The following is a 13,483-nucleotide window of genomic DNA, read 5'->3' as shown; positions in this document are numbered from 1 at the left end:
AAAAAAAAAAAAAAAAAAAAAGATAATAAAGTTAAAGCAACGGTCTCACATCACTGCATTTAGTCATATCAAAACTTCTCTCATATGGTGTTTTTCAGCAGACCTTTTTGGTGGCCTCTAATGTAGCCACCAACAAGCTTTTGGGACCATTACAGCCACTGTACAGCAAGAGTAAAGTCCAACACTATCCAAAACTAAAAAACATTTTAGCTAGGCCAGGAAAGGGTTAAAACCTGTGTCAAGTTTTAATTGCCATGTGTGTCCCTGTTAGACCCATTTCCCCTCCCTTCTGGTCTGGGCAGACACAAACACAATTTTTAGAAGGGTCGAACTTTTTATTGTTTTTATTGTTGTCTTTCTGTCCTGGTAATGACCACATCCCCCATTACTTGTAGCGGTGGTACTGGGATAGGAAGTGAAGGAAAACCAATCCATTCAGGTTAGAGATAAAAAAAATTCTAAAACAAACCAAATTCTTTAACAGTAAATGTGGTTTACATTTGGGGAAACTGACATACATCATACAAACATACATTCGAGTCATTACCGCTGCCCGGCTCCATTTTCCCTTGTGGCACTGCAGGTCAGAGGAAATCTCCCTCTGACCAGAAGTTCCAGTATCGGGGGTAAGTATCGGAGGATTTGGGTGATTATGAGTAAATACTTGGTATCAGCACCGATACCAGTATAAGGTGCATCCCTAGTGACAGGTCCTCTTTATGGATCTAACTGTTTTTTCAACCAGCCTCTGACAGGTGTAACTAGGCAATTGTTTTGAGTACATAACTTGCTGAATCACTGCTTGCATGGAGGACAGCGGCGCTTGGGAAGGCCAGCGGGTTACACACTCTTCACCACCATACAAGCGATCAGGCAGCTCTCTAGCTGTAAATGGATGTAAACAATATGTATGGTCTCCCGTTTGTGCACATGCGGGATGGCAGGAAAGGACGTTTAAAAATGCCCACACGCCGTCATGAGTGAGTTAAAATTGAGCACATGATAAAAACTGCAAAGCCAGCAGAGGCTACTTCCAGTGGAAATGGCATCTTAAAGTCTCAGTAGGTCCTGAAAAAATAGGCAGCTGAGGTTATATGCAAATCATGATCATAAATTATATTAACACAAAAATGTTGTTTTCTTGTTTTGAAGAGCAGAAAAAGTTTAATAGCATCTGTCCTGATTTTATGTCCCAAGTGGGTATCCTCACATCTTTTTATAGCAACAGCCATAAAATATTGGATTTCCCATCACTTTTTATCACAGCCAATGGTGACCACCATAAACAAAGAGGCTGAATCTACCAAGTGGGCACATTCAGCCCCTGTTATTTCCATTCATGGCTGCATATTGAACCTTGTATCATATGTACCCCCATGTAAAAAAGCATAGCTAAGAAAGAAAAAAAAATTCACCTAACAGTGATGTCACTGGGTTTTCTCCTGGGATCCTGGGAAAGCAGGGGACTCTAAATCAAGAATTGAGCTCTTAAAGGTTTCCTTCTAGCATCTTGGGAGAAGGCCCATGGACCTTACCTACAAGAAGTGGCCGGAATCCGGGGGGTTAAAGATAGTGGGCCTTGCATTTTGATGCACGTCCACTTTAATTTTATTGGCTGTGCATGTTAAGTCATGTCCAAATGAAAAAAAACTTCACCATATGACACCATAGACCCCAAGTTAAGTGTCTTTCAATCCACCCAAGTAATAAGGGCCAACCCAACTACTTCAAGGAAGCTTTAAACTAAATTAAGTTGAATTGTAATAGGAAACAGAAATTCAGGTTACAGAACCAGTTTTAGTACTGTACAAAAAGCAAGTCTAGGAAGACCAATACTGAGCATTGAATGAATACATTTATCAATGCTATCAGCGGATGCCTGTGGAAAGGAATGCCACATTTTTACTACGCGCAGAGTAAAAAAAAAAACCTTTTGCAGTCTGAGATTGAACCGCCTCTCTCCCAACCTCCTGTTGTGTCCTCAATATAGTTCTCAGTGTAAACAACTTGTTCTGAATATTGTGGTCCCCATTGATGATTATGAAGACAGCAATAAGGTCTTCCCTTAAGCGTCTGTTTTTTTAAAGGTGAATAACTCACAAGTCAAGACACTTCAACTTCGTGACAGATCACAATAAAGTATTGTAAGGAAGTTATGTACATGAACTACATTAGCAAATTAAATAGTGACTAATTATTTCAGGTAACTGCAATCTCTGGGAACAGTGGTACCTTATAATAGGAGCAATAAGGGCAGCAGCATAGGGCTCAGAATTGTAAGGGCCCAAAACCAAAACTATATTAACAAGAGGTTGGATTGGGGGGCTTGGAGTACATTCAAGTGATATGTAGTTCAGTTATTTAACTTACATGGACCTTGAAAGGTCTTCAAATACTTAAAGTAAATTAACCATTTCCAGCATGTTAAGTAGAATTCTCTCTTTTATATATTTTATTACTATTTTACAACAAAATAATCTACTAAACTCGGTTCAAAAAGGTTTCTTCATATTACAGGAAGCATCTGAATATGACTGATATATTTGCCTAGGTGTCCAGATGCATCTATTTTTTATGTGCACTGAAAATAGGTTAAAAAAAAAAGTCATTCCGAACTATCCTTTCCATGAAACTGTAAAGCAGCATACAGTAATAATTATACACGACACACATAAAATGTCGGCAGATTAATTGAATTTTGCTTGTCCTCACTCTCAAAGTCAGTGAGCAAAAGCCTGCAACCAGTTCCCTTACAAGGCCTGATGCCTCCTCGTCATCCCAGTGTAATTACACACTTGAATGGCTGGACACTGAAGAAAATTGAAGGCCTGAGCTAGGAACAGCTGCCATTTTCTCTCTCCATCACGCAGCTATGATTGCTTGAGAAATGAACAGGCCCAGCTCAAAGCTACTCCAGAATTCTCAGAGGAAATACGGCCCTGTGTTCGAATAATGAGATTCTTAAGGCAAGCGTTACTTAGAATCACGCCAGCTAACAGTGCGCTCGCCCCTTTCACAAATTAAAACATATGAGATCGAAGGCCAAAATCAGAGCCTTCATCATTCTTGCATTGCTTACATTTTCACTGTTCCAACCATCCAGGCTCGCATGCAACATTAATAGGAGAAGATAATGTAGGGAAGTCACTGAGCCATTTGCCTCTGGGGCTTTTATGTGTTGTTATGCAATTTATTTCTATTTGTTGTACACACATAGTTTGGTATGCCACTGTACAATATTAAGCACTGTAATCTCTGAGACACAAACATAATGACTTTGGCATATGTGTCCAGACTGAAAATTGCTCAGAATTATGTTTTTGCCCCTTGTTACTTTACAGCAAAGCCACCCAAACGTTGTCAGGTCACAAGACCATTTCAAATATTACAAAAGGCCATAAACCAAACTAAGTATGATAAATAGCACTAATTAATCTTTGCATATAGTAACCTGAAACCTTTAAACAAGATGCTCAGAATCTGACAGGCTGTATCTGTTTTACCATAAAGAAGCAATGGACAATAGAGAAGGCATTCAGACAGGTTATTGCTCAGAGCTTGCCAACAGCATACGCTTGGTTGGGGACTGCTACATTAAAAATAAATACAGCTCCAATACAACACATAATCAACCTGGATTGTTGCATACAATGCATATACTGTAAGACGTTTACACAATGTATTCTGTTTTGTTATAAATATAGTGAACTCTCAGTTATCAGGTATTCAACTAACCAGAACTCTCATCTAACCAGAAACAAAATCCCCTGTGTACTCATTGTTCTTCTGATCTGTGGCATGTATTATCCTGGAAATGATCATGTGTCTATTTGTCTTAATTTGCTTTTGATAACTGCATTTCAATATTAATAAGAAGCCAATACAGAGTTTATGTTATGTTATAGTATGGGGTATGGCCTTAGTTAGACCTGTTTTTAATAGTAAAGCAACCCGAAACTACATTTATCCGGAATCTACCGGAATAAATGCCCTTCTATTTACTGACCCCTGGAAGTGATCTGGCGGCTGTTCAGCTGCCAAAATCGCTTCTAGTGTAAAGTCAACAGTCCGTTTTACACAGGTAAACACACTCCTGGTGGCTATACTAAGGCTAATGTCGCTGGCAGTGAGCCACTGTAGACTGTTTACTTGTGTAAAGCCGACTGTCTGCTTTACACTGGAAGCGATTCTTGCTTCAGAAAAGCCACCAAATCGCTTCCGAAGCCAGTAAATGGGTCCTCCCCCCACAAACACTCCTCTGCCTTACTTCCTGAGCTTCCGTGCTTGATCAGCTTCTTTGAAGTGCAAAGGTGACATGATGGACCTAATAGACCCCTAATATTACCTTAACCAGTTGACATCCGCGGTGTAAAACCCCCCTTCCCATCCAGGCCATTTTTCAGTATTCAGCGCTGCGGTACTTTGACTGATATTTATTCCGTTTATTACCGAAATTTAAAAAAAAAACAGTTTCCCCCTATATTAAATGATAAAACATTTATTATTACCCAATGTTTTGGTAAAATATAAAAGACGGGGTCACGTCGGGTAAAAAGACACCAAACATGTCCCCTCCGTGCGTGCCCGCTAGGGGGCACGCGCGAGCAGAAAAAAAATGCCGTCTGGAGACGGCAACCCGCCAATGCAGCAGTGCCGTCCGTCCGTTTTTTTTACAACGGGCGGACGGCAAGTGGTTAAAAAGAACCTGTCACCTCCAATGTGCTATTACATAGGGGGGTTTGTAAAAAAAATTAAGTTAAATTTAATTAAATTTGAAAATACCCCCCCCAATGTTTAAAGCTCCCTGCCCCCACCTGTATACTAATGCAAGCATGCAATGGGTGCGTCTACATATAAAAATGACGATTGCACTACACGTTTGGTATCATCATGCGCACCAGAGTGAGAGCAATAATTCCAGGGTCAATATTCACAAATAACTCTAAACTGATGACCTGTACAATCTTTCAAAACATCACCTATGTACAATTTGGGGTACCAAATTTTTTCACCGTTTCACTGGCACATGCAATTTTTAAGCTTGGCATGTTGGGAATCTATTTACTCTGCACACCCTCATCTTTTATATTCTACAAGTATTTTATTTTTTTTACAGTATTTTTTACTGAAATTTTGGGTTTGATAAAAAAGTTGCGCTAATATCATGTGATATCAAAATTTACAACTGCCACCATTTTATTCTAGAGTGTCTTTGCATTCAGGAAATATATAATTCTGGGGGTTTGAAGTAATTTTCAGCCCTAAAATGTGGATTATAACATGTGTGCAAAAAAGGGTAGCGAAAGGGTTAAACAAGGACCTGGTCAAATACCCAAATTATCTGTATCTTTGTGTACCACTTTTTGAAAGAGAAGAGATGGTACTAAGGATTGCAGAAGCTGATAGCCTGTGATGAGTTGTAAATTTGACCACAGCTTCCATATATCAAACAGATTAACAGCACAGATAACATGGAGAATGAAACAATCACATAATAGTGACACAATAGAAGCAAAGCATTATTTTTCCTGGTTCAGACTTTCTTGCTAGGGTGGAGTGACCATACAAGTCTTTTTACAGGTTTCAGTCTGTCAGCGCAGTAAGGGCCAGTACGTTATCACAGAAAAGATTGTTTTTCTGCTAGTAATCTATAGTTGTTATTATTAGGGATGCACCGATACCTGCTTTCCTGGTATCGATACCGAGTACCGATACCGGTGCTTCCACTGGCATAGAGCCCGCTTCCCAAGCAATCTGATTGCCCGAGAAGCCAGCTCCATGCACTGTGGATTTAGCTGCTTAGTAAGCATGGAACAATGGCAATTTGTCCCAATTCGGCCTCAGAATTTAAATATCAATGTTTGAATGTATGCTTAAAGCACCCTGCAATGAGACATTTGTATTGCTACAATAGAGATGGTCACTAGTGTACAGGGTACCCTCTCCTACGACCAGCATACAAGGAGGGCAGTTATATTTTGAGCCAAGCAAAAAGCCTCTGCAATCTGCTCAATTGCTAGGGAAATTAAAGGGAATATGTAGTGGGTTTTGTACATATATCAGTCTTTATTATTATGAGGGCTAATAAAAAATATTTAAAATATTTTATTTTTAGTTAGGTATATTCATACTTTTTCAATCTCACGAGCACGCAGGAAAAGCATTAGGTTAATGTTAACGGCTGCCAGTTTCTATGCCAACTGCTAAAAGAGTTTACTGCTTGTACACCTCAGTAATTAAAATAGCTGAAAATTAGACACACTTTGATGTTTCAGTGAGAGGCAGACTGCCTGAAAGGATGCCACTGTTGCTGTGCTGTATTTTAGCCAAACCATATGGGTGCCAAAAAATGTATACACATTTTAAGAGATGTTATCTATGCATTACTTTTCGAAGTTGAATTGAATTATGGTAGCAATGTGTATTTGCTCAATAGATGGCATTAATCAAATAAATGCTAGCGTCACCATGCAACAAGCAGGACAGTCAAAGACAATGGCGGAAGCACGGTGGTATTTGACCACCATTTTTACCATTTTAATACAGTTTCTCCTTTCTTAAAATATGTATAAATTTTTTGGAACCTTCTTGTATGTATGTATATGTATATATATGTTGGGCTTCATAGGCTTCAAAGAAAAATAAAAACTTTTTGTTGATGGATAAACGCTGTGCGAGTGCTCTGTGAGCTCTCCAACATCACAATATATACACACACATAAATATACACATACAGTACTGCAATAAAAGCATCAGTTTGCAAAAATTTTTTATAAACCCAAATAAATACAGAGTAGGATTCTACAAGCCTAATAATCACAACTGGTGATCGACAGGGTATCAAGTTTATTTTTTTAGATATCATGTTGCCGAAATAGGGCCATTCTATAGTGCTACATTGTTTTTCTTTAGTAGTTTTATAATTAGTAGTTTTAGATAGTTTTCTTTAGTAGTTTTATATGAAATTAATCCTATTTGATTGGAGCATATAATAGTATAAACAACATTATTAAAGAAACTATTTGTACCTATGGCACCGCCAGTAATAGTTATTCATATTCAGCTTTCTCTGTTCAATTGAGTTTTAGGGACATACTCCAGCATTTGTAGCCACATTCAACAAGTCAAGGTTATTGAGTTGCTGATGTGGCTTTAATTGCTGCAGCATGTTCCCGATAGTAAACTTAACATAGAAAGTCACTTAAATGAGCCACTTAAAAAGTCTTCAACATTATATAAAAATCCAGTTGAACATGACACTGACTATATCATATGGTCAAATTTGAGGACAAAACAGAGAAAGCTGAGCAAACAATGTCTCTTAAGGTGCAGGTCTGTAGGAGGAGCCTACACATTATCTCCATGTGGCGTTCATGAGAAGTCTTACAGATCATCACAGGCTTTGCAAGGAGTACAGAGGAATCACACTGCACTTCTATCTTAAACTCTCAGCCTACTTGGCTATAGTATACTGTGCTTAATGCCTTTGCCCTGAAGATGGTTTCCATTTTACTATTGCATGTAAATGAGCATCTTCTCTGAAAATTTGAGTAATTGGGAAAGATGGTATTTCACACTTTAAATCCGCAATTTTTCTTGCAATGGATAGGCTGATACAGTATTAGTCTCTGTAAATTTGAAAACTAAACTGATTAATGGTGTAATGAATAACCAGACACCGGGACCTTTCTGAGGACTTGGTGAACCCCCTCCACCACATATGTGGGGAACAGATCTTAAGTGAGAATTCTGTGAAGCCGAGGCATCATTGTATTTAGTCTTTTCAGGGAGACCTAACACTCTGATGCTAATGTATCTTTGTTTTTCTAAATCCAAACATATCTGTGCCTTTGCAGATCTTGTGGAGTGAATGGCCACTGTGCTCTATGCTGTGGCATGTCTTAAATCTTCTCTAAGTTATAGCAAAAGCTTATATTCACTTATTGATTCAATGTGGGCTGTAAATGAATGTGCAGGCCTCTGTACTTTCCAGGGTTACAATATTAGTGGGGTCATCTTGAGCTGTCATTGTCTCTATGAGACATGGGGGTTGATTTACTAACCTTATAAACACGCCACGAACAAGTATACACCTCTGTAGTGTGCTCCCTCCCAGCATGATCTATTGGTGGAATCTAGACACCTTTGTAGTGTGTACACACCCAGCAGGCGTGTTGTACCAAGCCCTGCATGAATTGCAAGGTGAAGTTGTGTAAATTAGCTCTATGTTGTGTTGCTTGCGTTGATGAATGCAGGAATGTAAATGCATGAGCTAATGAGATTTTTGTCTAAACTGTGAAGCAGCATTATATATGCATCATGTGCATGATTTTTCTATATATGGCATTAGTGGAAATATGCTTTTAGAGACTTTTTGGTTGATAAATACATTTTGCTGTGTGAAAATCACACGCACCTGGTGCGTGCGTGTGTTTAGGTTAGTAAATCACCCCCATGTTGTCATGATGCAGCTGTCTGCCCTGCTAACCAAAGCCCTGCAGATGTCTGTATTCTTATCTGTTGAGTGATCTTGAGTCTAAGCCTGTGAAAATGCTGGTGATCAGTGTGTTCCATGGTCCAAACGTTGCTCTCCCTCTAAACCTACTGAAGCCTCAACCTACACAAACTAGAGCAGAATCAGTGCAAGTAACTCTACATCTGTCTGCAAGGAATTAACTAGTACAGTTATAATGGCTCTAGGATAGTGTTACCAGATCAGTTATTTCTTGGAGTTGCTTTGTAATATGCAGAGTATGGTGAGCTATACAGAGAAAATTAGCATTATAAATTAAAGCATGTGGTTACGATAACTAGGCTTTGTTGTCTATAATACACTTTTTTGTGGTGCATTGTATGTTCTTCACTAGCAGACAGGTCACTAAAAAGAATAATAAAACTCATCTCACATAATTTATTTGAAATGTAGTTTGTGGCTTCTATATGCCATGGCTTTGAAGGGGACAAGCCAATAATAAAAATGAGAGCTTTCCTGTTTAATGCTAGCCATTAACGGTATGATTTTCAGCCAACAATTTGCTTAAGCTTCTCATATGAAAAAGTAGCTAGCAAGCTAGCTAGTGAATAATATTGTATTGGTTAAATTTATCTGCCATTTAAGAGCCAAAGGCCAACAATCTTTTTACACAGGCGTATGAAAGGAAAAGAAAAGGATCTAAAATTTCTTTGGAAAGAAGCTTTAATAAAAATAATAAAATCAGAACTGTGTTATAGTGCTCAGTCACCCTCACTGGCCTAAAGTCCTACTTTAACACTTTAGTTAACATTAGAAACCAGTAATCAATGCAAGACCAGTATGAAGAGTGAAGGCTACAATTAGGTACACAGAAATGTAATAAAGAGGATCTATTGTATACTGAAATGTTAGCATTAAAAATCTCAATCACTAAAATCTCAAACATTAACATGAGAATATAATTTTAAAAGTGATTGTTAATATTTTTACATTTGCAGCTTGCATTAAAATAATATCCTGCTATATGAGGTCCTTGTTCAGACACTTCCTGTTATAGGGTGAAATGTCATGCAGCAATTGCTGGAGTACACATGCAAGTATACAGGAAGTGACTGCAAAGAGGCTGCATGAGACTACACTGAGATGCAACTTTCTTTAAAGCCATACCTTTTTTGTTAGTTTTGAATAGAGTAAGAGATGGTTATAACCACTGTTAGTTTTATTACATCTGTATCCTATTGGGGAGACTTCCCTTCACTTCCTGTCTGATATCCACAACAGGAAGAGAGAGGAAAGCCATCCAAAGAAAGGTAAATCCCTGGTGATCAGCAGGGTACCCATTGGATTTCCCACCTATTCTTGTTCTGGTTACCACCACAAATTTGGGATTTTCTTGTACTTTTACTCTTGTTTACAATGGCCCCCGGGAAACACAGAGAGGGTGAATCTCCTTAACAGGGACACAGACAACAATAAAAAACTGATAGACGTTCGAATGCCTCTCCACTATATCCAAAACCATATAAAAAAAGCTTTGGTTTCAGAACATTAACTGTTCTGCCAGGATTTTTAAAAAAAGGCGGAGTAATACAAGACGTTAAATATATTCCTTTACGCTCCTGCTGATACTCACTACTTGTTTAAAGACTTAGCTACTTGTGTATGTGATCTTTGCTGAACAGGAGGTATGGAGTTAAGACTGAATACACTTCTCTGTTAGTAGAGATCATGTGACCAAACGCATAGCCTTTTACTCATTTGGCCAGCACTGAGGAAAGCCTAGAGCAGCATTTTCTCAAGAAAACATAAGCTATAAGCTCTTTTAATGTTTGTTATTTATCCATCCTAGCAGGACTACCAACAAAGCATTATGTTAATGTGTGGGTATAGGTCTGACAAAAAGCTGTAGTATCAGGCATCAAACTCATCCATGCGGACACTGTCACACTGTTATTGCTGTTGATAATTAACAGAAATGATAAGCTTCTGAGGACAGAGGTGATAATGAGGGTTCAAAGTCTAGCAAAGCTTGTTTTGGTCCTCTAGAGAAGTAAAACAAATAGGATGAAATATTTCTATGACTATTCATACAACTATGCTTATTCATAGCCTAATAAAATCAGATTACTGTTGGGCATTACAAACCTGGGTCATTCAGACTGAGGGCATTCTAAAAATTCAGTAGCAGAGGTTACCATCAGTTAAAAGGATCACTAGATTTAGAGATATAGGCAACTGATGCCATGTGCAAATCTGTATTTTTCCCATAAGGCTTTATGCAGAAACTTAAAAACATTTTTTTAGGAGCATTTGGAGCTCATTTCCAAAAGGGATCTGGAAGCATGTATTGCTTTGCTATGGCTGAATGTACACCTAGAGGTTTACCAGGACTGATTAACTTGGCTTTTGATGCAGAATATCAACTGTAAATGTGTCTACACCCATCTGTGGATTAGGTGCATATATCTTTCTTTTTATCTCACCTAGACAAAAACAAGCAGTTAACCCTTGCAGTGCAGGGGTAGCCCCACTGAAAAGGTTAATAAATGTTTTGCCTGGAGTTCTTTAAAGACACAAAGATCATTTTCCAGAGTGAAGTGAATCGGTTCAGTTAAAGGCCAGCTTCAACATTTTATTTGTAGTTTTGGACAGAGTGTGGAGAGGTTGGAGCCCCTGGCAGTTTTGGTTGAAGTTGAAAACCTGGAGTTGGAGCTTGGCTTTGACGATCCTTTGGAAAAACAGTCAAATACTGGAAAATACTAAAGCGTATTAAACCAAGCAATCCTCCTGCCAATAAAGGCTCATCAGCAGTTAAAGACTGTTTAATTGGAAGAAATATACCTTCTATGTTTATCGCCACACCATTTAAACAGCATTAATTTATGAAATGATACTCTTAGATTTCAGCTGGAAGCACCATACAAGTTGTCCAATACTGTTTTGTAAATCTAAAAAGGCAACTTACAATTAGCATAGTGATTAAGAGGTTCTTCTTGGTGACTTGAGCATGGGAGAAAATGTAATTCAGCACCATCATGAGGTCACTCTTATTTTCTTCCCGGAGAGAAAAGACACACTTGTCATAATGACCTAGAATAAAAAAAAAATTAAACAAACATGCTGTTTATATCTTTGTTACTTCTGGAGTAAGAATTGTATGGACTAACTGCAACAGATGTGTTTGTTAAAAGTGTATACAATAATTTCAACTTCCATATACAAATTGCTTTCAATTTTTTACATATTTTTCATTTTTATCTTAATATTTTACATCTGTCTGTCATACTGCTACAGGAGGTTAAAAACGAATATTTAACTGTTTACCCTCTTTAGTAGTATGAGAGATATTTTTAATTTTTATCTTAATATTTGACATCTATGTAAAATAAATTGAAAGTAATTGATTTGCATTTGAAGAGAAATACAGAAAAATATTAAAGCTTATTATACTAAGCAACCCCTCCTGCCCATGAAGGCTTATCAGCAGTGGAAGACTATATAACATCAGGAAATTTTATATTGAGATGTGTGTGTGTGTGTGCGCGCGCGTATATATATATATATATAAACCTAAAATAATATGATATGTATAAAAATATAAATAAATATGATTTTACATTTTGCTATGGTAATGGGGAAATAATATGTTAAAACAAGGGCTAAGTATCCATCTAAAGGCTGATCACTTGCAGGCATTCAGTAATTCTGGCTATTATCAAATTCCACCACAAGATGGCAAAAAAAACCCACTAAGAATCTAAGAGTCTTTACAGGTTTACGTATTTGTCAGAGATAATGGGTAGGATCCCCAACGATGCCTTGATTTTTTGATTTTTTTAGTAACAAAAATCTTGTAATACTGTTCCACAATACAAATTAGATACAATACAAAGAATTTATGCACAAGAAAACGTGTAATAAATGATTTAAGTGTATGTCTTTGCAAAAACCCAAGACCTAGGATAAGCAGTACATCTCTGTAATACCAGCACTATTTATCATGATCCTGCTAGAAATTCAGAGAATTTCTAACTTCCTGTAGTGAGCTGACAACAAGCAGTGTTGCCATCCAAGCCCAGTTTCCCCCTGTTAAACTACAGAATACCTACACCTAATGTTATGAAGATCAGGAGAGGGGGAGGTGTTCAGCACGGAAGAACTCCTAAGAACACTGCTTAGGACTTCAGCAGAGGCAATGTTATCAGCTCACTATGGGAAGTTAGGAATTTACTGGATTTCTGGCAGAATCAGCAAGTATTTTTCTTTGCTTTTTAAAGAAACAAAATATGGCAAAAGGTGAATGTATTGCAGAGATGTACTGCATATGCATTCCTTTATTTTATTTTGCCCATGCAAATACTTTAAATTACAATGAAAAAGTGGGAATGTGTGGTGGTCAGTCTATGTTTCAGGTCCAGCCATCTTCATTTACAACTGTGATTTGGAGAAGCTGCATAAAAGAAGCTAACTGATAAAACATCCTGACTTCTTGACAATGAGCCAAAGCTAGCCGAAGGATCGGCCGAAGCTACGGCCAGATCCTTCGGCAGCTTCGTGAATAGACCCCTTAGAAACCTGTGCCAGCACATTAGTCAAGACTATTATTGTTTCATTGCAGTTGCTAAATAAACCTATACTCAAAAAATAACTGTATATTTCATATGCAATCCATACCATGCTGAAACTGTGTTTCCACCTTTAAATACTGACGAAGCAAATCCATAACAACAGCTTTCATGTGGCCTCGAATGCCGCTGCGGTATCTGACATGAAAGAAAAAAAAATATATATATTTCTTTAAGGCAAAATTGGAAAGGATAAAAATATTTCTGAAATATAGTATCAGGTCAGGCAAATACAAAAACTAGTTTCCATATCAATTAGGGATGCACCGATACCAAGTACCGTACTCGGTACAAGTACAAGTACAGATACTTTTCCAGCTCCAAGACTAGACTAGAGAAAAATGTAAAAATTAGGAGGCAGCTGTCATTTGTATTGAGCACACGG

General features: G+C 37.8%; 1 protein-coding gene across 1 annotated transcript in view; it reads right to left on the bottom strand.

Annotated features, from left to right (window-relative positions):
- The window catches only part of ACACA (acetyl-CoA carboxylase alpha), a 231,897-nt gene that overhangs the window by 149,727 nt on the left and 68,687 nt on the right, over positions 1 to 13,483 (bottom strand). The window contains exons 23-24 of the mRNA XM_018556784.1: positions 13,148 to 13,236; positions 11,438 to 11,563 (exon numbers count right to left, since the gene is read on the bottom strand). Of these exons, the coding sequence (XP_018412286.1) occupies positions 11,438 to 11,563; positions 13,148 to 13,236 (215 nt within the window). The remainder of the gene's footprint in view (positions 1 to 11,437; positions 11,564 to 13,147; positions 13,237 to 13,483) is intronic.

Source organism: Nanorana parkeri, unplaced genomic scaffold (genome assembly GCF_000935625.1).
Source record: "Nanorana parkeri isolate BGI_ZX_2015 unplaced genomic scaffold, ASM93562v1 scaffold252, whole genome shotgun sequence".
Taxonomy (NCBI): domain Eukaryota; kingdom Metazoa; phylum Chordata; class Amphibia; order Anura; family Dicroglossidae; genus Nanorana; species Nanorana parkeri.
Note: the sequence above shows the minus strand (reverse complement) of the source record. Positions and strands in the feature narration are given on the sequence as shown.